Source organism: Gorilla gorilla, chromosome 16, assembly GCF_029281585.2.
Source record: "Gorilla gorilla gorilla isolate KB3781 chromosome 16, NHGRI_mGorGor1-v2.1_pri, whole genome shotgun sequence".
NCBI classification, from domain to species: domain Eukaryota; kingdom Metazoa; phylum Chordata; class Mammalia; order Primates; family Hominidae; genus Gorilla; species Gorilla gorilla.
The window spans coordinates 75,470,582-75,492,542 of record NC_073240.2 but is presented as its reverse complement, the minus strand read 5'-3'; the positions used below and the strand labels follow the sequence as shown (position 1 = coordinate 75,492,542).

Here is a 21,961-nt window from a genome sequence, read left to right as displayed (position 1 = left end):
ATCATGCTCTCTCTGACAGGAATCCAGGGCCTTATCTGCACCCCAAGAAGTGCCGCTGGTCTCCAGTTCCCTCCTCAATAAAGGAGACTGACAGTTGCAACAAAGAGGCCCCTTATCAGATTTCAGCCAGGGAGCCTGCAGCCCGAGGGACGGATGTAAAAGGCTTTTATGAGGGCCATGGACCCAGTGAAGCTGGCGGGACTCCTGGGGCTTTAACCCTTGTTGGTGGGAATGCCGCTGGGCGCTGGCACTAGCAGGCCACAGCTGTGATCAGGAGCTTCCAGTGCAGATGTGGCCAAACAAAAGCTGCTCCCTGGTACTTTGTTTTCCTTCCTGCCACTCAGACAACCAAGATGTAGCTGGGGATAGGGGTGAGGGCAGAAGAGATGGCCTCTTCTGGCCTTGGAGACAAAGATGAGAGATGGTAAGAGTGTTGAAGGGAAAGCCACTTCCTCCCCATTGCAGAGAATGGGCCGGTTCCAGGGAAGTCCAGAAGCAAACAGGGGCAGGGACCCCAGACAGACTCATATGGCTGCCTTCCTGCCCACTGGGCAGGGGTGAGGGCCCAGGACCCAGGGTGTGGCCCTGCCAGGGACCCTTGCTGCTTTTTCCAGGCTTTGAGAAAGATCATTAATCATTTCCATAGCCTGACTGTCAAGAGAGCTGACCAGAGAGCCTGGAAGAGTTAAGACCTGTGTTAAGCAGGGAATGTGCGCAGGCAGGCAGGCTTCCTGAACATTCCTCTGCATCTTCATTCTTGCCCTGCTCTAGACCTGCTCCCCAGAAGCCAGCAGAGAAATGACTGCTGATTTCCTCCCATGACTTGTTCATATAGAGAATATCACAACAGATACTGGCGACTACTACAGGGGACAAGGGCTGAAAAACTACCTATTGGGTACTATGCATATAGGCTGGGCGACGGGATCAATCGTACCCCAAACCTCAGTGCCCTGCAGTATATCCATGTAAAAAACCTGCACATGTACCGCCTGAACCTCTAACAAAAGTTTTAATAGGAAACGGAAAGGAAAAAGAAAAGGGAAAGGAAAAGGAAAAAGGTCTCCCACTGGGAAACCAGGCAGCAGCGTCTGGTAGTCTGCCGTGCAGCTTGTAGTTGCGCTGTTCCACAAGACAGGCCAGAGGCAAGCATGTGCCAATATGCTAGTATAGACTGACAAGAATCCTTAAGCCTTCCACCTCCAACTGCCCACTGAGTGGGTCTAACTTACATATGGTATAGTGCATTAACCTTAACCATACAGCTCACTAGATGTGTACTTCCAAATGCACCTCCACAACCATCCCTCAGATCAAAATAAAGAACTTTTTTTTTTTTTTTTTTTTTGAGACAGTCTCGCTCTGTTGCCCAGGTTGGAGTGCAGTAGTGTGATCTTGGCTCGCTGCAAATTCCACCTCCCAGGTTCAAGCGATTCTCTTGCCTCAGGCTCCTAAGTGGCTGGGATTACAGGCGCTTGCCACCATGCCTGGCTAATTTTTGCATTTTTAGTGGAGACAGGGTTTCACCATTTGGCCAGGCTGGTCTCAAACTCCTCACCACAGGTGATCCGCCTGCCTCAGCCTCCCAAAGTGCTGGGATGACAGCCGTGAGCCACCATGTCTGGCCAAAACACAGAACATTTACAGCACCCCTAGAAAACTCTCTCATGCCTCTTTCCAATCAATATCCATCCCTCCACCCTACCCACTCTGGAAATAAAATGCTATTCTGACATATATTTTTTTGAACTTTATATAAATGGACTCACGTAGTATATATTCTGTGTCTGGCTTCTTTTGCTCAATATCAGGTCTGAGAGTCATCCCAGCTGCGTAAAGCAGTAGTTCATAACTTTTTTTTTTTAGGTGGAGTCTCACTCTGTAGCCCAGGCTAGAGTGCAGTGACATGATCTCGCCTCACTGCAGCCTCTGCCTCCCAGGCTCAAGCACTTCTCTCACCTCAGCCTCCCAAGTAGCTGGGACTACAGGCAGGTGCCACCACATCCAGCTAATTTTTTTTTTTTTTTTGGTAGAGATGGGGTTTCACCATGTTGCCCAGGCTGCTCTTGAACTTCTGAGCTCAAGTGATCCACCTGCCTCACCCTCCCAAAGTGCTGGGATTACAGGTGTGAGCCACTGTACCCGGCTAGTTCATAACTTTCTACTGCTGTGTAGTGTTCCGATATGTGACTATGCTACATTTATTTATCCATTCAACTACTGATGGACATTGGAATTCTTTCCAGTTTTTGGCTATAATGAATGGAGCTGCTATGAATATGCTTACCTGTATCTTTCAGTGAACGCAAGCACTCATTTCTGTTGGGAATACATCCAGGAGTACAACTGCTGGGTAACAAGGTCCAGGTATGTTTAGCTTTAGCAAACACTACCAAACAGACTTCCAAAGTAGTTGTATCCCTTTACACTCCCAGCTGTAGTGCATGGGAGAGCTGGTGGTTCTACAACCTTGGAGGCTAATTTTAAAGTCATTACCTTTTTTGCTATTCCAGCTTAGACTAATCTCTTTAGGTGAAGTTCAACAGTAAATGTAATATTGTATTCTGCTATGCCTAATAATAAGATTATGGTGGCTGGGCGCGGTGGCTCACCCCTGTAATTCCAACATTTTGCGAGGCCAAGGTGAGCAGATCACCTGAGGTCGGGAGTTTGAGACCAGCCTGTCCAGCATGGTGACACCCCATCTATATTAAAAATACAAAAATTAGCCAGACGTGGTGGCAGGCGCCTATAATCCCAGCTACTCGGGAGGCTGAGGCAGGAGAATGGCGTGAACCCGGGCGGCGGAGGTTGCAGCGAGCCAAAATCGCGCCACTGCACTCCAGCCTGGGCAACAGAGTGAATTCCATCTCAAAAAAAAAAAAAAAAAAAAAAAAAAAGATTATGGCTATGACAACTGCATTCAGAGAAACTGGCCAATGAGTCAGAAGGAGGTGGACTGCAGGGTCTTCCCTGCTTTGCCTGCCACTGGGCAGATCTGCCTGGCATCTCCAGGAGAGGAGTGGAAGGCTGGCTGGGCTGGGGCACACCTCGTGGGCCTTCTGGCCTGAGCAGTGCATGGCTGTCTGAGTTTCCAGTGCTGTTGTGCCACTAGACTCTCAAAACCCAGCAAAACTTCCCCATGGTATAAGCAGGCCAAACACTCACTGCAACCTTTCACCATACCAACTCTTAGATGATTTACTGAATATTGGTTCACTTTGGGACAAAAGAGGCAAAACTATCAAATAACTCAATTTTCCCATGTGTTAGAAATACCAATAAAAGATTTTGAAGGGGAAGAGGCTGAATTTAACGACAAAAGCAGGCTATTCAAATTAATTGTGACTTTCAAAAACCAGACTCCCTTCCTATGATCGTGGATAACTGGGTATTTATAGAGTATTATAATGACTATTAAAAATGGGGAAAAAACCACTATATTTTTTTAACAGCAGCTGGGTCACCTAGAGAGAGAAAAAGATCTGGCCTCAGACAAAGGGCTAATCCAGACACTTAAATCCATGCATTTTAGACTTTAATTTCGGGATAAAGTTAGAAAATGAAGCCCCAAAGCCTATATCGTCTGAAAAAGACAACATATTTTCGTCTGCCAGGAAGGGTGTCCAGGGCACAGACCATTTATGGTAAGATACAAAGAATATACAAGAAATTGCCTCCACCAAAAGGCAAAGCAATATATGTCATGAACATTTCCTTGCCTGAGATGGATAGATAAGCACACAACAGAAGGAAAAACACTCAAGTTGCACTTTGAAGCAGACCAAGCCCTTTTCCCACAGTAAATTCTTTGTATATACACATCAAAAAAGATCCAACAATCCATTTGGGAAAACCAAGGTCAGTTTGCAGCCTTGAAGAGAACTGATGGGGGCGGGAGGGCAGGTCTATAAGTGAGGGCTTGACAAAACTTGTCTTCCATGTGACCAGGCAGTTCCTTAGCCTGGTGTGCCCAGATGGGGCAGGGGCAGGAAAAGAGAGCCTTGCTTGTGGGCATTCTGGGTGCCTCCTGTGTCTCCCAAGCCCTACCCCATCCTGCCTTGACAGATGGCAGCCTCTGTGCCACTCTGAGTTGTCACATCTGCCCTTCCCTATTTCTCTGAGAAACAGCCCTGACCCTGAGATGAAGACCCATCTTGCACGTCAGGTTCTACCCTGTGTTCATCAGCTAGATGCTCAGAAGCGCTACTGAACGGTGGCCTGTGGAGGCAGGCCACCACCCTCTTGGAGGCGGTGAATGCTGCAGAAGACATGAGGTTTGCCTGCTGCCCCAAAGGGGAGTGATGGGGTTGCTAGCTCTAGGGAACAAGTTTCTCAAAGATAAGGCAGGAGAAGCAAAGCACACTGGCCTGGGAGTTAGGAGACCGCGTGTTAAGTCTGCTCTGTGGCCTTAGGTGAGTCACTTAACCTTGGGGCTGCTTCTTCAGGGTTACAGGTGATAACCTTTGCTCTCTCTACAGAGCTGGAGCTGAGGGGAGCAGCAGATCAGATAATGGGTTGCAAGGTTCTGTAATGTGTATGGTATAATAAAAATGCAAGTAACAGTAAAATCACCATTATCGTCATCATCATCCTGACTCTTTAATGAAACCACACTTCTGTTTCACCTCCTAGGGAACAAAAAACAAGCTTTTCTTCCTCACTGATGAAGGAAAAACGAAATTGTTTATAATAGCCTTTGCTTATTAGACTTAGAAATTAGTCCCTCCCCTTGGGCACTGAAAGACTAAATGGAAAATCTATGAGGGAATGGTATTTCAGAAACCACCCACAGGGAGTTAAATTAGCCAGACAATTTTATTTACAACTGTTTTGGCTTTATGTTTGCCAAAGAAACACGTTTTTTGTTTTTTATTTGTTTTTTTGACAGTCTCATTCTGTTGCCCAGGCTGTGGTGCGATCCTGGCTCACTGCAACCTCTGCCTCCCAGGTTCAGGCGATTCTCCTGCCTCAGCCTCCCGAGTAGCTGGGATTGCCAGCATGTGCCACCATGCCTGGTTAATTCTTGTATTTTTAGTAGTGATGGGGTTTCACCATGGTGGCCAGGCTGGTCTCAAACCCCTGGCCTCAAGTGATCCGCCTGCCTTGGCCTCCCAAAGTGCTGGGATTACAGGCATGAGCCAATGCGTCCAGCCGAAACGTGTGTATTTTTTGCGCGCACACACACACACACACACACACACACACACACACACACACACACGGCAAAAGGTGAGCCCAAAGGGGCATCAGAGTTCTAAACCTAACCAGTCTTTTCTAGAGAAATATTCTGGCGGGAATAGGGTGGTGGGGGACAATCGAGGGCAACTTGCTTAGTTGAATTTGGCTTCAGTCAGCAAAAGAGCAAAAGAGGACTTACACTTGCTGTGTAAGTCCTGTCCTTACACAGCAAGGACAGGAGAGAAGCATTTGGTCTCGGAGATTTCTGGTGTCGTTTCATACAATTACTTTGATAGAAAACTGCTAAAGGGGCTTTTCTTCTTTTGATTTTTTGTTCATCAAGGGTAGCTCAATAGACACAATCATGGACACACAATACAGACAATAGAAACTTCCAAGATGACACTAATTGAACCCTCTCATTCAATAGATAAGGAAACTGTGGCCACCAGAGTGGGGAGGATGTGCTCAAGATCAGGAGAACGAAGGGATGTTAGCCCTGGCTTTGCGCTGCCAGTCCAGAGCTCTTTCCACCCCCACAGGGCACTGCGCCTCGTCCCACTCCAATCTTCTCAGGCTTCTTTATGCGCAGGTTGCTCTGCTGCTCAGGGAGGGGAGGGGGTCGCCAAGGTGCAAGTCACCCCGGTCTTGCCTAGAAACCAAGGTGCTGAGGGCTGAAAGGCCCATCTGTTGCAGTCAATTCACCCAAACATGTTAACAAGCAAGAGATACAGCACAAAGCAGCAGTTACGGCCCGTCCCTGTCTCCCACTGGACAGCCATTTTATCACCTGCAGCTGCAGTCATTCGGGGCGGCCTGCTGTGTGCTGCATCCCTCAGAGCTGTCTGCTTCCTCTGTGGGCACAGCCTGCTGTGTCAAAGCTGCTGGCCCCTCTCACAGCCCACTTGGGTGTCTCCAGGCCTTTCAAACTCAGGCTATTTTCTTTCTTTTCTTTCTTTCTTCCTTGCATTTCCCTTTCCCTTTCCTTCTTTCTTTTGTTTTTTGAGACAAGGTCTCACTCTGTTGCCCAGGTTGTAGTGCAATGGCATGAACTCAGCTCACTGTAGCCTTGACCTTCCAAGCTCAAGTGATCCTCCCACCTCAGCCTCCAAAGTAGCTGAGACCACAGGCGCATGCCACCACACTCAGCTAATTAAAAAAAAAAATGGTTTTTTTTTTTTTTGTAGAGACAGGGTCTCACTATGTTGTCCAGGCTAACTCAGGCTATTTCCAGTGACTCCTGTGATATCTACTGCTCACTTTTCATATTAGCTATGGAGGCCAAGTCCGTGACCTGCTGCTGAGGTCTATGAGGCTCTTCCTTGGTCCCAACTAGCAAGATCTGCCTCCTGTGTCCCCCAGACACTCCACAAGTGACAAGTCACAAATGTCTAAGGGCCCTTGGTCTCACCATTCTGTTAAGAACAAAGACAGCCGGGCTCGGTGGCTCATGCCTGTAATCCTAACACTTTAGGAGGCCGACGCGGGCGGATTACCTGAGGTTGGGAGCTCAAAACCAGCCTGGACAACATGGTGAAACCCTGTCTCTACTAAAAATACAAAAAATTAGCCAGGTGCAATGGTACATGCCTGTAATCCCAGCTGCTTGGGAGGCTGAGGCAGGAGAATCACTTCAACCCAGGAGGTGGAGGTTGCAGTGAGCCGAGATGGTGCCACTACACTCCAGCCTGGGCTACAGAGGGAGACTTTGCTTAAAAAAAAAAAAAAAAAAGACAGGCCAGGTGCAGTGGCTCATGTCTGTAATTCCAGCACTTTGGGAGTCCGAGGCAGGCGGATCACTCGAGGCCAGGAGTTTGAGACCAGCCTGGCCAACATGGTGAAACTGTTTTTACTAAAAAATATAAAAATTAGCCAGGCGTGGTGGTGCATGGCTGTAATCTCAGCTACTTGGGAGGCTGAGGCACGAGAATCACTTGAAGCCGGGATGGGAAGGTTGCGGTAAGCCGAGATCGACCACTGAACTCCAGACTGGGGCTCTGTCTCAAAAAAAGGAACAAAGACAGCAAGCCTCACATGATTAAAAGTGTAATCTGAGGCCCAGCACGGTGTGGTGGTTCATGCCTGTAATCCCAGCACTTTGGGAGGCTCAGGCAGTTGGATCACTTGAGCCCAGGAGTTTGATACCAGCCTGGGCAACATAAGGGCCTCGTCTCCACAAAAAAAAAAAAAAACAACAACAACAACAAAAAAACCCCAGAAAAATTAGCTGAGTGTGGTGGTGCACACCTGTAGGCCCAGATTCTCAGGAGGCTGAGGTGGGAGGATCACCTGAGCCTGGGGAGGTCAAGGGTGCGGTGAGCCATGATTGTGCCACTACACTCCAGCTTGGGCAACAGAGTGAGACCCTGTCTCAAAAATAAATAAAATAATTAATTAAAATAAAAGTGCAATCTGCTCCCACCCCTCTTTTAAAATTTTCTTCTTCTTTTTTATTTCTGAGACGGAGTCTCACTCGTCGCCCAGGCTGGAGTGCAATGGTGCGATCTTGGCTCACTGCAACCTCCACCTCCCGGGCTCAAGTGATTCTCCTGACTCAGCCTCCTGAGTAGCTGGGATTACATCTTCTCTTTTTTTTTTTTTTTTTTTTTTTTTTAATTACAGGGATGGGGTCTTGTTATGTTGCCCAGGCTGATCTCAAACTCATGGTCTCAAGTGATCCTCCCACCTAGGCCTCCCAAAGTGCTGGAATTATAGGCATGAGCCACCATGCCCCACTCCCAACCCTCCTGAACCACTCACTCTAGTTCAGACTACCAGATAGAGGTTTTCTAGAAAGGAGATCGCTGGGAAATAACAACCTCTACACTATCTTCCTGCCTCAGTCTCTCCTCTCTAGCCCAACTATACACTGCCACGGCAAGTTTCCTGAAAGCCAATCTTTTGCCTTCAATAACTCAGCTATATCTATAGACTGAAGCGCTTTTTGGGCAAACATGGCTCTTCAGAGTCTCATGCCAGCTGACCCATCCAGGATGGCCCCTGGCTCTGGGCCATCAACAAGGGTTCTTCCAGCTACACCAGGGCCACATGTGTCACAGCATTTTTTCCTCCACCTCCATGGTTGGGTCTGATACACTAGAGCCACAGCTCTTCTCAGAGCCTTTCTCTGCACTGCAGGCCAGGGTGAGGCCCCAGCACTCACTCCTTTGGCACTCAGTCACAGGAAACAATGCTACCTAACATGGCTTGCTCTCATGTACCTGACTGGAGGTAAGATGATTTTCATGAAAAGTTTTTTTTTTTTCTTGAGACAGGGTCTCACTTTGTTGGCCAGGCTGGAGGGCAGTGGCGCAATGTTGGCCTCCATGACGGCCTCCAACTCCCCGGCTCGAGCAATTTGCCCACCTCAGCCTCCCAAGTAGCTTGGGACTACAGGCATGCATCACTACGCCTGGCTAATTTTGTTTTCATTTTTTGTAGAGACAAGGTCTCACTATGTTACTGAGACTCACCTGAGCCTCCCGCCTCAGCCTCCCACAGTGGTGGGATTACAGGCGTGAGCCACCACACTCAGCTAAGAGTTTTTCTTGCAGAGGATATTTTACGTCTTTATTCTCTTTCCCATCTTTCCATGCCAGAGGGTCTCAACGGGACAATTTTGCCCTCCAGGGGACATTTATGACATCTAGAGACATTTTTGGTTGTTGTGACTGAGGGGCTGATATTGGTATCTAGTGGATAGAGGCCATGGATACTGCTAAACGTCCTACAGTAACCAGGTGCGGTGGCTCATACCTGTAATCCCAGCACTCTGAAAAGCCGAGGTGGGAGGATCACTTGAGGTCAGGAGTTCAATACCAGCCTGGGCAACATAGTGAGACCTCATTTCTACAAAACAAAAAAGTTAGCCAGGCATGGTGGTGCCTACCTATAGTCCCAGCTACTCAGGAGGCTGAAACAGGAGAAAGGCTTCAGCTCAGCACTTTGAGGCTGTAGTGAGCTATGATCCCACCACTGCACTCCAGCTGAGGCAACAGAGTGAGACCCTGTCTCAAAATTAAAAACAAAATCCTACAGTGCACAGGACAGTCTCCACAACAAGGACTACCCATCCCAAAGTCAACAGTGCTGAGGCTGAGAAACCTTTTATTAAAGTAACAAGTGGCAGACAGAACCATTTCCCTTCTGTTAGTAATGCCAGCAAATAGTGAAATACCTGACGTAAGTGCTGAAGACAGGACAAAGATTTACTCAGGACCTGAAGAATCATAAAGTGACATTATCAAAGGGAGTCACTCACTCCTGCTTTGGGTTCACTCAGAAATATACTAGATGGCAATCTGGCAGTCCCAGTTGCCACAGAACAGCAGGATATGCAGCAAAGACTGTTCTCTACTGCTGACTCTCAATTACGAGGCAGCTGGCTGAAGGACACAGATGCACCCAAACCTCAAGGCAGCTTGAACACCCTGCATGCGGCAATCTGAGCCAGGAAAACCAACAAGACTGCTCACACAGCAAACATGTCCTGAGCACCTTCCTGCCTGGCCCTGTGCTAGCACTGGGGACATGAAAGAATGACAAAGTGGCCCTCCTTGAGGAGCTCCTAGTCTAGTGGGGACATATAGTAGTAAACAATTACTGATCTTCACAATCGGCTTGGCTGATCTCACTTCCATTTTCCTTTAAAAATCCTTCAGGGAAGGGAGAAAAACAATAAAGTGGAAAATAAAGCGGTGGAGCTCCACTGCTGATTAAAATCTATATTGCTATGGCAGCCCCTTTGAGACAGGATCAGCTCCTGGGTTTGCACCAGCTGGGCTTGTGGAGCTTGTAAATAATTAAAAGGTAATTGGAAGGGGAGACCAAAGTATTAAGTGGATTTCTCTCTCAGGGCAAACGGGGAGGTTCATTGCTGCCAGTCACATTATCTTTCAGGATTATATTCTTTTTTTTTTTTTTTGAGATGGAGTCTCGCTCTGTCGCCAGGATGGAGGGCAGTGGTGAAGTCTTGGCTCACTGCAACCTCCATCTCCCGAGTTCAAGCAATTCTCCTGCCTCAGCCTCCTGAGTAGCTGGAACTACAGGCACGCGCTACCATGCCCAGCTAATTTTTGTATTTTTAGTAGAGACGGGTTTCACCATGTTGGCCAGGATGGTCTCGACCTCTTGACCTCCTGATCACCCACCTTGGCCTCCCAAAGTGCTGGGATTACAGGCAGGAGCCACCGCGCCCAGCCTCAGGATTATATTGTTTTTTACTGACACATGCAGTTCCAGGTAACAGCTGGAGGAGCAAACTAAGGCTGCTCAGATTGCTTTGATGGGCTTAGAGACTGGGGAAAACCAAGATTCAAAACTTTCATTTGCCTTTTTAAGCAAACCAACAGTAATAGGCAGGCTACACCAAGAAGGCAATAAGGCTGCCAAAGGTAAAGGAGTGGGAGGAAGGAGGGAAATAGAGAGAGAGAGAAGTTAACTTAGAATATTTAGCTGCTGGGGGCTGCCATTACAGCTTGGCCCAGGATAAAGAGGAAGATTTCATTCTTAGGTCTCAATAAAGTTGTTGACACAGGCACCAAGGAATGCATGATCAGCTATAACAGGATGCTGGGAGCAGGCTACTGGGAGTAGCTCTCTCCTATGGTTTTGTCCTGAGGGTGACGAAGGTGGAGCCACACAGGTTGCTGAAGGCCTTCTCCTAGAGAGGCTGGGGTGCTGGCCATGTGTTCTGAGGGCTGACCTGGCTGGTGAACCCATTGCTATGACTGAATACAAAGCCAGGAAGTTGAGTCACTCAGCTCTAAACTCGGTCACACCATAGTCTACAGTGGAGATGGCTCTTGGGGATGTGCAGAGAGTGAGGAGAGAAGGAAAGAGAATTGCGAGGGTGCATTATAAAGCAGATGCTGGCTGGGCGCAGTGGCTCATGCCTGTAATCCCAGTACTTTGGGAGGTCAAGGCAGGTGGATCACTTGAGGTCTGGATTTTGAGACCAGCCTGGCCAACATGGTGAAACCCCAACTCTACTGAAAAAAAAAAACAAAACAAAAATTAGCCAGGTGTGGTGGTACGCGCCTGTAGTCCCAGCTACTTGGGAGGCTGAGGCATGAGAATTGCCTGAACACCGGAGGCAGAGGTTGCAGTGAGCTGAGATCACACCACGGCACTCCAGCCTGGGCAACAGAGCGAGACTCCATCTCAAAAAAAAAAAAAGGCAGATGCCTATGTACCTGACTGTTAAACTGCAGGAATGTTCTAACCAAGCCAGCAAATACAAACATCGAAAGCCAATGGGTAAGAAGAAAGTGTTGGCCTTTCCTTTCCATGGAGCATTTCAGACCCTTCCAAAATATCCCGAGGGGCCTCTTTTCTTTCACTTACCTTTCTCCATGAGACTAGATATGCCAACAAGAAGGCCCACATGCTAGATTAAGTGAAGTCCAGGGTAGCTTTAAGGCTTAAAAAAGGCATATTTGAATTTGAAGTGACTCCAGAGACCAGTTAATTGGAAGAAGAGACACAAAATCAGGCAGGGCCAAAAGTGGACCATCATTCCATCTACTTTGTGCCAACACCTTCTCTGTCCTCTTCAACCTGGCTATCGGTTAATTGGCTAAATCCAGAACCAACTGGCAGTAAATGCCTCTTGTTCTCCTGGATGAGGATTAGTGGGCCAGGATGTCTAACAGTGACTAGCACACAGTAGGCACTCTATCAGTATTCCCTGAATTGGAATGATGAGTAGATGCACACTCACCCCTCTTCTGCATAAAGACGAAGAGGTCATCCAGGAACTCTTTCCTTTCAGGATCACCGTCCAGTTCATACAGCTGCAATCCCAATCCCCCAAGAAAAACACACAATGAAAAATTTCATCTTGCTGAAGTCTTATACCAGATATACTATGACCATCTGAATCACTACAAATGCAACTCACTGGCTACCTTGGTCCTTATTTCTTGGGAATCAGCTGTAACAAGCCACTGCAGAACTGCCCCTATCTATATCACAAAGGAAGTATTACAGACCTTGGCAAAATCTCGAGAGATCTCTCTTCCCCGGCCTCCATCTGCATCATCACTCCAGGCCAAACCACCATTCTAAAAGGGAACAAAACACAAAGTTGAGAGGGGCAAAGGAAGAGAAAGAGTTAGGACAGAGGGCAAGGCAATCATTTAGGGCAAAGATGAAGATGCTTAGCAATTGTGCTATCCTCACTCATACTATAAAAGACAACTCAGAAGACTAATTCTGCCACCCTTACAGGGACATCTTTTTTTTTTTTTTTTTTGCTTTTGATTTGGTTCCAAAATAAAGAGGGAATCGGGTGGAAGAATCATCTCCATTTGTTGGAGAAGGGTAGGTGTCGTGGGTGTCATTTATACTTGATAATCCTGGAAGAGGAGGACACAAAGGCCCACGTTGCTTAGAAGGGGCTCATTCCTGGCTGATCGCCAGAAGCCATCACTCTGAGATGCACCACTTTCCTGCAGACTGGGAAGACACCTCGCCTGGTTTCCTATACAACACTGTAAGTGGTAAGGGTCAAAGCGAGCAGGACATACATCCTGAAGTTGGTCTCTTAGCCAAGCCTCACCATTCAAAACCCTAAGCCGCATGGCAAGAACTCATGGTGATATGAGGGCCACCACAGCCTGAGATTGTTCCCAAGGTACAGACTCTGTGCCACTAGGGCGAGAGTTCATTTTTATTAGAGAAACAGTGAAAATCTAAGCCCAACTTAATTGATTGGGTTGAAGCAACACCATTCAACTAAATAGGAAGGGATGGCAAATATTCTTTAAACTTGCTTCCTATCTTTATTCAGTCCAGTAACTTTTTTTTTTTTTCTTTTTCTGAGATGGAGTTTCGCTCTTGTTGCCCAAGCTGGAATGCAATGGCACGATCTTGGCTCACTGCAACCTCTGCCTCCCAGGTTCAAGTCATTCTCCTGCCTCAACCTCCTGAGTAGCTGGGATTACAGGTGTGCGCGACCACGCCCGGCTAATTTTTGTTTTGTATTTTTAGTAGAGATGGGGTTTCACCATGCTGGCCAGGCTGGTCTCGAACTCCTGACCTCAGGTGATCCGCCCACCTTGGCCTCCCAAAGTGCTGGGATTACAGGCATGAGCCACTGCGCCCAGCCAAGTCCAGTAACTCTTATTCCTCCAATCAGTTATCTCTTCAGCAGGAAGCCTTCCCTTCAACCCTCTAAAAGCAATCTCTGTTCACTTCTAGCTTAGATTTTAACATATTACTTGGGAAGTATCTGTCATCCTCACCATATGGTAAGCTCCTTGAAAGGAAAGGTGTCTTATTTATCTTTGTCATCACACACATAGCACATTGCCTGGCACACCAATTAAGCACCTCTTCAAAAAATATACACATACCTTACAGGGGGGTCAAAAAGTCTTTGTGCTAGTGAGGGTATGAACTCTCACAGTATAACTCTCTTGTTCACCCCGACCCACTGGTCAGTGGAGGTCCCAGTGGCCTGGACACACTGAACCTGTCATATTCATTTCTCCCACAGGACCACAGGCGCACGCGTACCATGCCACCCAGCTGGCTGGGGTGTGTATGTGGTGAGGAAAGCACATGTGGGGCTGGGGAGCAGTGGTTTCTTGGGAGAACATTCTTTGGACTACTCAGGAATCTTCTTCTAAAACCATGTTGACGAAATAAAAGCTTGGTTGAATTCCATTCTCTTCCACCTGCCCCTTTAATAAAGCTTGTCTGAAAGCAGAAGGCATTATGCAGTCATATTTTGGGGCCAACTTTGCTTCCCCTATTCACAGTGGGCTCTGAGATGAAGACCCACTTTCTGATAGCAGCAATCTGGCACACAGTGACATAAGTATAACTAAGAAGTGACACTCTGTCAGTTAAAATGAAACAGACTACATCAAATTATTTCCCTGCTTATCTAGTAAAAGATGTGTGTATGGAAGTGCTTGGTAAATGCTATCTGACCATGCACTCATCATCTCTCAAGGCAGACATTGTTGGATCCCTTCCTACAGCACCTTCAGCTCAGGGGAGCCAATAGCCAAGTGGGAGGAACATTGTTTAAAAAGAAAAAAAAGCTAAAGCTCATCCCACATTGTAATTACAGTCACCAGAAATCTGGTGTCATCTGGTGGCAACTAGCACAATGAATAATCAAGATAAATTATGCCTGTCAGGTCAGCAAAACCAGACAGAGTTACATTCCCCCTTTCAAAGGATGCAGTAGGTTGCCCTAATGCCCAGTGATTTTGTTTGAGCCAGTAATTCCTGCTGGAAAGTCAATTATCCCAGGAGCCCCTATCAGTTGAAAGACATTTAATGGGGGATCATTGCCGCTTCTGTTATGTCAGCTGTTTACTGCGGCAGCTCAATTCCCAATTCTCTGGTGAGAGCTCTGAAGCTGATCTCATTCACAGAAGGATTCTTTCTCTATCAGTCACCAAGAGAGATGAAAACACCATTTTTTTTTTTTTCTAATTATAGTAACTTCCAAGCACTCTGAATGCTCACTGAAAAACTATTTAACACTCAGTTGGGTGGAAAGGGTGGAATCCACAACCTAAAAAGTCAGACAGGGCTTTCCACAGAAGGACAGCAGTGTGAAAACAAGCACGCTAGTGTGACCACTATGTGACTATGTGTGAAAATAAACACCTAAGTGTGAGCGCTCGGCTCCACACATGGAGAATGCCTTGGCAGGATGGGGGCTGGGGCTGGTAGGGTCCTCTTGGCTTCTCCAGCTTTGTCCAATCTGCAAGAGAATCTGACAGTCAGATGGTGAGGCCTTGCACAGAGCCCACTAAGTGTGACCCATTTAGCTTAAAATGCCTCCAGCTTGGTGACCACAGAGGTCAGGAAGACTTGCCAGAGCAGGAAAGAAATGAGACACCGAACTCTTTGAGTAATCCCACTGTTGGACCCACTCCACAGATAGGAACTGTCAGTTACTCTATTTAAAGAAAATGTGGGGAAAATAGTTGCCCAGAGAGGAGGTATTTTCTTTCATCCAGCTCCAAGGCAAGGATGGTCAATTCAGCTGGGGCTGATGTAAAAACGTCCAACGTGCATTCCATTCTTTGTCTTAAGGCAGTTAAACTTTGGTCCCACTTCACAGGATTTTCTGGCTGAGGTAAGAGTAATTCCTGAGCCCTGCCTGCCTTTCGCAGTCTAGCAGAGCCTCCTGCCTCTGCCCACCAGGCAGATTCAACACCTTTCTCCTCTGGGCTCTACCACCTGTGTTCAGTTACTCGTCTGGGTATCTCCAGCCCTGAGCACACAGAAAGCACTGACCAGCTGGGCATGGTGGCTCTTGCCTGTAATTCCAGCACTTTAAGACCAACCTGAGCAATATAGGAGGACTGTCTCTTTCTTTTTTTTTTTTTAAGACAGTCTTGCTCTATCGTGTAGGCTGGAGTGCAGTGGCATGATCTCAGGTCACTGCAACCTCCGCCTCTTAGGTTCAGGCGATTCTCCTGCGTCAGCCTCCTGAGTAGCTGGGACTACAGGTCTACAGGTACATGCCAGTACACCCGGCTAATTTTTGTATTTTTGGTAGAGATGGGGTTTTGCCATGTTGGCCAGGCTGGTCAGGGAGACTCCATCTCTACCAATAATAATAATAATAATAATAAAGAAGAGGGAGCACCGATATATCTGCTAAAAGACAGAGATGGGCTCCCCTGTGGGACCTCCAACCCCACAGCTCCTCCGTCTTCCCCTCCCCCTTTCATTGGGTGGGTTACAGGCTTAACCAGTTATTTTCTTGGTTCTTAACTCTGATCAACTGCTGTAAAACATGGCTCACTTATGCAATTCAAGTTTGTGTGCAGTAGGTTTCTTGGCCTATCAATAGGGTATGGGTGTGACTACTAGAAAATTATCAGCCCAGAAATAATTTTTTCTCGGATGCTGACTGTGGCTGACTGAGACTGTAATGGTGGAAGAAAGCAGGGAACAGCAGAGGCAGATGGAGTGTGGGGAAAACAAACCCAAAAAGAGACAGCTCAACATTTTAGGGACCAAAAGAGGTTGATGAGGAAAGCATTTCAGTTGAAGGGTTGCTGCATGCAAGTTTAACCTGCCCAGGGAACAGGCTTTGTTACACCATCAGCAGCAGGCAGCAGTATTATATAGCCCAGAAATGTGTGTGGGAAGTCAACAGTAGCCAGAGTGGCCACTTACTGCCATTTACAGCCTTCTCAGCCTCTCCTACTTGAGAACTGTCTTTTAACATCTTTGATCTCTCCAGGAGCTCACAGGAAACTGACAGTTTGCTCCCAAATACACACCCAAGACTAGCTTTGCCTACTATACCTACATTCAGCTAATTTTCCCCAGGAAAAGAAGGTTGGGGGAAAGAGAAAAGGTAGCAGGAAGCTAGTGTTTGTGTGCCTTCTGCATACTAAGGATTGTACCAGGAGCCTTACAAGCATTTTCTCACTTAATTCTATAATGTAGAAGTGGTTATTTTAGAAATGGGAGAACAATGGCTCAAAGAGCTCAAATAACCTGCTCAGGGTCTCAGAGCTTCTTAGTGACAGTGCCAGGATGTAAACCTAGGTCTGTCTGGCTCTCGCTGTTACACCATACTGACTTGTAGTTTGAAAGAATAACACGAAGTGTTCTGGGTAAGGAGATCAGGAAGGGAGAAAGGAAGAAAAGGAAGTGAGAATAAAATCCTCTGTCCAGAGATGCCTGAAATGCCCATGTCACGGCACTGGGCAGCTCCTATCAATGGGAGACTCTTTTATCCTTGCTTTATCTCATGGCTTCACCTGGGCACTTTAGCCAAACGAAAAGCAGCCCTCACACAATGCTTGCCCAGGAGAGTTATCTGGCGGTACTGAAATAAGAATTGCTAACTTTTTACCCCTCCCTCCAAAATAGACCATTCCAGTAGAATGGGCCCATCTTCCCCCAGAAGACAGAGGATCAGGGGAGAGGAGAAAAAGAGAAGAGGGCTACACCTCTGAATGGACCAGAGGAAGATGGCAGCTTACACTGTGACATGCACACACAGGCCTTCAAAAATAATGAATCAAGGTCTGACCTGACTGCTACTCAAAATTAGAATAGTACTTCTCCAGCATCTCAACCCTGGAACCCATTTCAACAGCACACAGGGGAAATAAACAGACTATCTTTGAAAATCTAAAGGTAGTGAGTGAAGAGAAACTAGGCTTTTTCCTCCTTTCTTTCTAAAGCCCCAGAGGGCACAACTAGTGTGATAGGCAGAAGTTACCCTGAGGAAGATTTCAGGTCTACAGAAGGACTTTTTAAAACAATTAGAACTGCCTGGTAATGGAGTGAGCTTCCCAGGAGGTGGGCAACTTCCTGTCTCTGGATGACTATCTGTATGGCATGTCATGGCGTGGAATCCAACATGAGACAGGGTGGATGAGATGGTCTCTAGGGGCCCTTTCTGTCCTGAGAAGCAAAGACCTGATGACAAGTTTATTCAACACAGATTTCCTGAGAACCTACCCCAGGTAGGGCATTGTGCAAGCTGCTGAGAATACCACTAAATAAAAAAAAAAAAAAAAAAAAAAAAAAATTGTTCCCACCACTGGGAGTCTTACCATGAAGTTGGAAAAACAAACTGAACACATATAGCATATAATAGCAAGACAACAAATAGGAAAACCCAAGGTACTCAGGAGGTAGAAGGCTGGGTGGCTTAGAGGTGGAGGTTAAGCTGGCCTTGAAGAATGGGTTGAAGGGAGATTTGCAGTCTAAATGAGCATGGAGTGGGGGATAAACAAGGCATGTTTTGACAGGGAGGATATAAGGACAGAAAGTCTGAATAGTTAAAGTTGAAAGGGGCTGTGAGATGCCTTGAATACCAGAAGGAAATTTAAACTCTGAACTGTGAACAGTGGGGAGGCAGTGGATGTTTTCTGGACAGGAAAGCACATGATTAAATCAATGTTTTAGACTGCTTTAGTGGCCCATTTTTGTTGAAAAAAAAAATAAGAGAAACATACAAATGTACACAGACACCTAATCGGATTGGAACTGGGGGATTTTCACTTTTCCTTTTTTTTCCATTATATTCATTCATGTACAAATACTTGATCACCTAGAATTTACCAGTTATGGGAAAAGGTTCTGAAGGAAAAGGAACAAGACAGATGATCACCTCATGGAGCTTACTGTCTAATGGAGAGAGAGAGACAAACAATTACAAAATGCAATTATGCTCATTTTTTTATTTTAAAAATTATATTATTTTCTAGATTAATCTGAACCATTTGTCACGACTTATCATTTGCTTTCCACCCTACAATGAAGATTTGGAACCAGGCTGCACTGAAATCGTAGAGAATTTCTCATAGAACAGACACCTTCACAAAATTTATTTAGTCTCTCTTTTTTTTTTTTGAGACAGAGTCTCACTCTGTCACCCAGGCTGGAGTGCAGTGGTGTAATCTGGGCTCACTACAACCTCCGCCTCCCTGGTTTAAGTGATTCTGGTGCCTCAGCCTTCTGAGTAGCTGGGATTACAGGCACGCGCCACCATGCCCAGCTAATTTTTGTATTTTTTTTTTAGTAGAGACGGGTTTCACCATGTTGGCCAGGCTGGTCTCAAACTCCTGACCTCAGGTGATCTGCCCGTCTCAGCCTCCCCAAGTGCTGGGATTACAGGTGTGAGCCACTGCGCCTGGCCTATTTAGTCTTTCAATTACAAGTAAGAGAGTAGTATGATTTTTCATTTAATCAAAAACATTTTTAATGCCCCTCAGTAATGACTTGTAATGCTGACAGATTTTGTAAATGGTATTGAAAATCTGAGAGGGAAAGCCTGCACTGGGGGTAGGTGGCTGTGCAGTAGCCCAAGCTGAGAATGTGGGACTGGGGGAGATGGAGAGTAGCAGAATGAGGGAGAAATCAGTGCCATAAATGGAGAATCAACTGGATCTGGATTGAGGGGATGAAAGAGAAAGAGAAGGATTAATCTGAATTCTTATAGGGAGAAAGGTATGTTCTGATGCAAACAGAGGCTGGACAGGGGATCAAGCAGGAAGCCTTTAAGCACTAATGAAAACAGACCACTGCCTAGTGAGATGGGGTGACAACACCAATCTCACAGCCCTGGAAGAAGCCAGGTTATAGCACCTGGCAGCAGGAGAAGCCAATGGCTTACTGCCAATCTTCCAATGAGAAGAAAGAGGTAGATTTAACAAAGGTCTCCTGATCCAAGAAGGCTACCTTGGGCCTTTTCTTTTTACTGGGATTAAAAAAAAAAAAAAACAACCAGACCATGCCTCTAAGATCTTAGGAGCCAGCTCTGCATTCCTTAGAGCTGCACTTCCCCAGAGACAGAAGCGCCTGACTTTAAAAGCAATTAAGTATCTAGGCTATTTTAGGATTACTCCTTGACCACCTGGAATATCTTATTAAAGCACAGCTCAGATGTCCAAAGCAATTTTAGATCCCATACCTCATTCCTCCCCAAGGCAAGGGTTAACCCTTCCTTGGGGTTTAAAGCCCAGGGGCTGAGCTAACAAGTCTTCACTTGGGTTCCTGATATTTTGGAACCTCTCAGAAACTGCCCTGTCCTTAAATTGCCATTGTGCATACTGACAACTTTTATAGAGATTCTTGAGAGTTCTCTGAAGACACAGAACAGGGTGCGGTGGCTCACACCTGTAATCCCAGCACTTTAGGAGGCTGAGGTGGAAGGACTGCTTAAGCCCGGGAGTTTGCGACCAGCCTAGGAAACATATGGAGACTCCATCTCTACAAAATTAAAAAAATAAAAAAATTAGCTGGGCATGGTGGCACATGCCTATAGTCCCAGCTACTTGGGAGGATGAGGTGGGAGGAGTGCTTGAGCCTGGGAGGCTGAGGTTGCAGTGAGATACAATTGTACCACTACACTCCAGCCTGGGCAACAGGGCAAGACCCTATTTCGAAAAAATAAAAAATAATGATTAATTAAAAAAAAAAGACACAGAACAGTAATGTGTCTATTCTCTATAAATCAAATAGATTATGAATCCCAAGGTCAAGGATTTAAGCAAATTCCTAGGACGTGAACCTCAAAGTAATCATTAGAAAATCACTAGACTTCAGGCCGGACATGGTGGCTCATGACTGTAATCTCAGCACTTTGGGAGGCTGAGGTAGGTGGATCACTTGAGCCCAGGAGTTTGAGACCAGCCTGGCAACATGGTGAAACCCCATCTCTACCAAAAAATTAAAAAATTAGCTGGGTGTGGTGGCATGGGCCTGTAGTCCAAGCTACTTGGGAGGCTGAGATAGGAGGATTGCTTGAGCCTGAAAGATGGAGGCTGCAATGAGTCATGATTGAACCACTGCACTCCAGCCCAGGTGACAGAGTGAGACCCTGTCTCAAAAAGAAAAAGAAAAAGAAAATCGTTAGACTTCAAAGGGGCTGATCCCAAGCTCATGGATGGCAACTAACTGCTCCAAAACACAAAATGTAACAAAGCATTTGGGCTGACTGTGGCTGTTGTTGTTTTTAATAAGCAACAAATAAACTATCTTATCATTGGCCAGATCCATGGCTCTGCAGGCATTACGTATACCACATTTGTGACTACTCTACTGCTGGCCTGATTAATGATGTAATGTTAAAAATCCAATTCTCAGATCTTGGTATGAAGAAAAGAAAAAACGCTCTTTGCCCTCATACCAGTTTTAACTGATTTCAGGAGGTAATGAGACATGCACAAGGCATAATGGGCAGGATTACAGGAGAATCCTAAGAGGGGAGGGGAGCCCCAGGAAGTAAAACAGATACTGTTATAAGCAACACTGTTGGACTACAAAACCCTCTTGATAAGATCAGGATTAGTGCTCTTAACTAAATCGCTCAGGCCTTGGAAACACTAGAGTTATAATTATCAGATGCACACCTTCCGCTGTCAGGTAACTTTAGCAGGAACCAGAAAGAGCCTTCCCACCTCTTGCTAGCGGCGGAGATCAATTCAAACTCAGTGGCTTGGAAAAGAGCTAAAGGACACTTCTCTGATTAAGCTGTAGAAAGGGTGCAGAGCAGGGGAGGAAGAGAGGGCAGCGGTCCCACCTTTCCACTAAGCACAGAATCACTCCATGCAATGATCAAGAAGACTTCCCAGAAATAGATGTTCCTACAAAAGGTGGCAGAAAAACTAAAATACATTGTTGGTGATGAGGACACCCTGATACCAAAGCATGAACTGGCCCAGCCAAGTCCAAGTCTGAGAGCCACAGAGGTAAGTAAGTCCTAGCTCCTTTTCTCTGCAGAATCTGACTTGGCAGCACTACGGCTTACTCCAACCCTTGAGCTACCACCTGAACTTCCACAATGGTTGCTGACATCCATTCACACCACAGAGGCTTTCCACACAGAGGCATTCCACATAGAGTTGCACAAAGTCAGAGTTGGAGAGCCCAGCACAAGAACACTTCAATGGACCCGCTGGTGACAGAAAGGAAACAGACCTAAGAGGTTGGGAAACTTGCCCAAAAGTTTCATAAAACTTTTTTTTCCCCCCAAACAACACATTTTAAATGTATAGGAAGAACAACATTTTTAAAAATTGCTATCATAAGTTACTTTATAAAGTTAAAAAATCCCTCCTTTATTTTCAAATTTGGGATTCCACAAGTTTGCGTGTCCTCAGGCAGAACACAGTCACAGTTTGTGTTTAAAAGTCAGCTCCATTCACAGATTTCTCAGAGCTTCTCCTAAGGCTTCCTCCAGGTCCACATCCCCATCCTGGGGTGCTACTATGGTATACACATTCCTTCTCTGATGACAACTGTCCCTATGCCACCTGCCACCTCTACCAGGCTG

General features: G+C 46.4%; 1 protein-coding gene across 12 annotated transcripts in view; it reads right to left on the bottom strand.

Annotated features, from left to right (window-relative positions):
- The window catches only part of ARID3B (AT-rich interaction domain 3B), a 138,341-nt gene that overhangs the window by 13,073 nt on the left and 103,307 nt on the right, over positions 1-21,961 (bottom strand). For all 12 annotated transcript variants that reach the window (XM_055363756.2, XM_055363758.2, XM_055363755.2 and 9 more), the window contains 2 exons: positions 12,174-12,245; positions 11,903-11,975 (listed from right to left, as the gene is read on the bottom strand). In XM_055363756.2, coding sequence (XP_055219731.1) covers positions 11,903-11,975; positions 12,174-12,245 — 145 coding nt within the window. The remainder of the gene's footprint in view (positions 1-11,902; positions 11,976-12,173; positions 12,246-21,961) is intronic.